The 5,000-nt window shown below is 33.6% G+C and overlaps 1 protein-coding gene across 2 annotated transcripts in view; it reads right to left on the bottom strand.

Moving 5' to 3' along the window:
- The window catches only part of LOC119597759, a 12,202-nt gene that overhangs the window by 2,149 nt on the left and 5,053 nt on the right, over positions 1-5,000 (bottom strand). The window contains exon 2 of one of the 2 annotated variants that reach the window (XM_037947379.1): positions 961-1,181. In XM_037947379.1, coding sequence (XP_037803307.1) covers positions 961-1,181 — 221 coding nt within the window. The remainder of the gene's footprint in view (positions 1-960; positions 1,182-5,000) is intronic. The other variant, XM_037947380.1, reaches the window with a different exon arrangement.

Here is a 5,000-nt window from a genome sequence, read left to right as displayed (position 1 = left end):
ACATTATTCCCAAGCACTAAATATATATATATATATATATATATATATATATATATATATATATATATATATATATATATATATATATATATATATATATATATATTCCTTAATCTACCAAAGGCGAACTACATTTACGGGATACGAAGCATTTTGGAAGTTGAAAAGAAAACAGAACAAATTCACATTTCTAATCCCCTTACGGAAGAAAGAACCTGAAAAAAGGACGACTATATCCTATTTAAGCTATAAATCGGATTAATCAAAGCATTTATAGCCAGCGCGTCACCCCCTTTATGTGATACCTCGTTTCATCCACCCCAGTTCTAGATACCCTGTTATGGCCTTTCCTAGCACGGTACCCTGCACGGCCTATCATAGGAAGGGATACCTAAAGCACGCTGAAGTAGCAAACGTTTGAAGTAGCTTAACCCGGTTGGCACGGGTGGCAAGAACACATGCTATACCCACTGTACTATAAGTTTATTTATAGGTTTTTACACATAGATGGCTCTACAAGTGCTTAGTCACCAAGGAGTCAGTTGTTAGTCCTACCTATCTCACCTGTTTGGCCTTTTCCTTGACTTTTGGAAAGGATACTTTGTATTATTTCATTGTCTTAAATATTATCAAGATTTAAATAACAATTTCATAATCTTAACATCAATAACAATAATGACAGTATTGACATCAATTGTATTAAAAAGAAAAACATATTTTTTAGCCAATTCAAGGAATGGGGAACTCAGATTCTCTATGTCTGTGTCCATTTACCTAGTCATTCATTTGCATTTCCCTCTTAAACATTCCCCAATATACTATAAAACCTTCCTCAACGTACTAATTCACATTCCTCAAGATACTACTACACCATAATTAACACATTACCAAACCTTACTTAACACTACAAGCCATTCCCCAACACGCAGCTAACCCTCCCACACCGCCCCTTGCACTTACCGTCAAGTTATACCCGATCTTGGTGACCGTGACGTTGTGCCAAGCGTGGGGGTCCTTGCTGCCCTTCGGAGGCCAGACACTCACGTCCCAGCTGTCCGAGAAGCCGTAGAGTCTCATGGCTATTCTTCTGAGGCTTCCCTCGTGCCTGACGTAGAAGGTGGCGCTGGTGACAGCCCTCAGGGGCCGGTCCAGGTGGTGGGTGTAGACGGTGCAGTCTGTTACTGCAGGAGGAGATGGGTCTTAGTTGTACTGTGTTGTGGTGCAGGTACTGAGTGCCTTTTTGGGTGGTTTCAAGGCTAGGATACTGTAGAACGCTTAGGATGTTTTGAATGTTGAGGTATTAAGTAAATCTTTGGATGATTTGACTGCTGGAATATTGACTTAATATTTGGATGGTTTGAACACTGGGAAGTTAAATAAATCTTGATATGGTTTGAATGCTGATCTTCAAGGAAGTTTTTGGAGGGTTTTAATGCTATAACCTGAGAAAAAAATTATATTTTCTTCCGTCTACTTATAGCATGATATTTTGAAAGTCGAAAGAAATGCGTCTGGTAGATATTGACACAATAATTATAAAAGGAATATTGTGGCATGGCATAATAATAAATAAGAATATATGTAAGTTTATATCATCTCTATTAAATGGATATATCAGCTTAGATTAAATATCACGACTTACACTGCTATAACGTACCGATTGAATAATCTTCATTAAGTTGTTATTAAGCTAAATGCTAAAATAAGTTAACCAGATGCAATTTTTAAAATCAGTTTTTTAAATGATGATAACACAGGAAGCGAGTTCGCTGAAACTGCACGTCAATGGAAGATTATATTAATAAAATCAACAGAAACGATATTGGTGAAATGATAACAACAACAAAAAAACAATAATAATAATGTTAATAAGGATAATACTAATAGTAATGATAACAGTAGAACAAGTAGTAGCTGAAATGATGATTATGATTATGATGATAAAGATGCTATTAATAAAGATAAACAACAACAAAAAAATTATATTAATAATAGCAAACGATAACAATAATAGTAATAATAATAATAATAATAATAAAATAATAATAATAATAATAATAATAATAATAATAATAATAACAACAACAACAATATGATAATAATAATGATAATTATAAGAGTAATAATAATGATGATGGTGTTGATGATAACAATGTCATCACTACTAGTAATAATAAAAATTACCAAAGAAGTTTATAAGATAATGATAATGATGATAATGATAATGATGATTATGATCAATGAAGATATGATAATGATAGTGATTAAAATTATGATAATGATAATGATGATTATGATCATGAAGATAATGATGATGATAGTGATTAAAGTTATGATAATGAAGATAATGAGGAATGTATGAGAAAATTAGACAATGATAATGGTATATGCAAAAATTTAGTGATGAAGTTATATATGGATTTAAAATAGTAACTATAATGTTGCAATAAAAGATTATCGAACAAGATGTGTTTCGAACAATGGTGACATTTGTTTTGTTATTTTTTTAAGACTTAAGGCGGTGGGAATATTTCTTTTTTTTTATTGTGGTAATGAAATTGTATCAGATTGCAATATTGCAGTGATTAGAGGCGGGTTTAGATTTAGAGGTGTTGAGATGTTGCAGAGACGAACGGATTGGATTAAGAATAATGAATGTTATTGTAATGTGTTGGGTAGTAAATTTTGATTAAGTGTTGTGAGAACGAATGGCATAGAATGGAGAAATTATTTTACTATGAAATTTTTTATTATTAACAGAATCATTATTAAGACATTTTAGATAAGACGTTATTAAAATGTAAATAAAGTATGATGAATGGAAATAGAATTAGTGAAATAAGTTACTGTGTTTTAGGAAGATTTAGTGAGAATTTGATTATACGATTATATGTTTGTGTGTGTGTGTGTGTGTGTGTGTGTGTGTGTGTGTGTGTGTGTGTGTGTGTGTTGTGTGTGTGTGTTGATATATATATATATATATATATATATATATATATATATATATATATATATATATATACACATATACATACATACATACACACACATACATACACATATGTGTGTGTGTGGTGTGCACATACATGCATATATGTGTGTGTGTGTGTATGTGTGTGTGTGTGTGTGTGTGTGTGTGTGTGTGTGTGTGTGTGTGTGTGTGTGTGTGTGTGTGTGTGTGTGTGATTTGGATGGATGACATATTACGAGCACGAAAAGCGCACATGATGCAATACAAATAAGCGCAGAGATCCATTAATAATATTAGCTTATAGACGAGATATAGAAACATACTTTGGAGTTGAATCAAGCTAGAGATTTATTATAATTATGGCCATATTCTGAACTGTAGTATCTTTCGCATTATAGTTTTTAAAAACTATGCAGTAATATGATGCTATTTTGTTTCATATTGATTAAAAAGCAGACAGGATACACATATCTCTTAAATCTGCGGTCATTCCACGTATAAATTTAAGAAACTTTTTGCAATTCACTGTCATAGATTTACCAGTAATTTTACAAGTCATATTAAGATCAATATTCAGTTACTTCAAAGTGTGTTTTTGTTATTTGTTATTGCTGATGTTCTCTCCCGATGCTTAACACTTACTGTAATATCCGGATATGAAATGGCCATCCGTTGTGTACGGCGATTATATGGAAAAGAAGGAATATAACAGGTAAGTAAATTGCATTGCAGAAAAAACACCCGTAAACAGAGGAGGAAGAAAAGATATCGTGTGTATTTACACTTTTTTTTGTACATATACATACATACATACATACATACAATATATATATATATATATATATATATATATATATATATATATATATATATATATATATATAGATATAGATATGTGTGTGTGTGTATATATATATATACATATGTGTGTGTGTGTGTGTGTGTGTGTACATTTATATGTATATATATTTTTTATACGAAAAGAAAATGAAAATGGGTAATAAAGATATAAAAATCGAAGTAAATAGAGAGAGAAAAAGAAAAATAAGTAAACAGGAAGAAAGTGCCCCCCCCCCCCCCCGCACGGCATCAGTGACAAGGCGACATTATATTTTCGGGCAACTGTCCCTCACTCAGCGCGCCATTCAGCCTTAAATTAAAGACGTTTAACCACACTTTAGAAGGTCAACTCTGAGCTCTCTTTTCCTCCCTATCCACCCGTCCGTCCAGGAATCTCTTTCATCTCTCTCGGCCTCTCTCTTTGTGTTTCTTCATGTCCCTCTGTCTCTGTTTCTGTCTCTGACTCTGACTCTCTCTCTCTCTCTCTCTCTCTCTCTCTCTCTCTCACTCACTCTCTCACCTTACTACATTATTTTTCATTCTCTCCCCATCTCCTATCTTTACCAAACGTATTTTCAAAATCCTTTACGTTATTCCATATACAATATTTCATATATATATATATATATATATATATATATATATATATATATATATATATATATATAACACAGAGAAAGGACGAATAAAAGTAAGATAAAGAAAGAGAATCCGAGACACACGAATATTAAAAAAAAAAAGAGAAAAAAGTAAACCAGGGTAAAATAATGATACGACATAGCATCACTATAAGCGTATAGTAATATAGCATTACTACAGCAGGGCATCAACAGTCTTACCAACATACTACCGTGATATTATTCACTTCACCATTTGAGTACATTGTGATGCACGTCCCTGCTTGGAATGCTTTGTATATCATTATCAAACGGCTGACTCAAGGAGGAAGGAAGTAGCCAGCAAAGCCTTCAGAGAGAGAGAGAGGGAGAGGGGAGGGAGGAAGAGGGAGAGGGAGAGGGAGAGGAAGGGAGGGACGGAGAGGGAGGGAGGGAAGGAGAGGGAGGGAGGGACAGTGGGACGGAGAGAGAGAGAGAGAGAGAGAGAGAGAGAGAGAGAGAGAGAGAGAGAGAGAGAGAGAGAGAGAAGAGAGAGAGAGAGAGAGAGCGGAAGAGAGAAACAGAGACGGTGA

This window comes from Penaeus monodon, chromosome 40 (genome assembly GCF_015228065.2).
Source record: "Penaeus monodon isolate SGIC_2016 chromosome 40, NSTDA_Pmon_1, whole genome shotgun sequence".
NCBI lineage: Eukaryota > Metazoa > Arthropoda > Malacostraca > Decapoda > Penaeidae > Penaeus > Penaeus monodon.
Note: the sequence above shows the minus strand (reverse complement) of the source record. Positions and strands in the feature narration are given on the sequence as shown.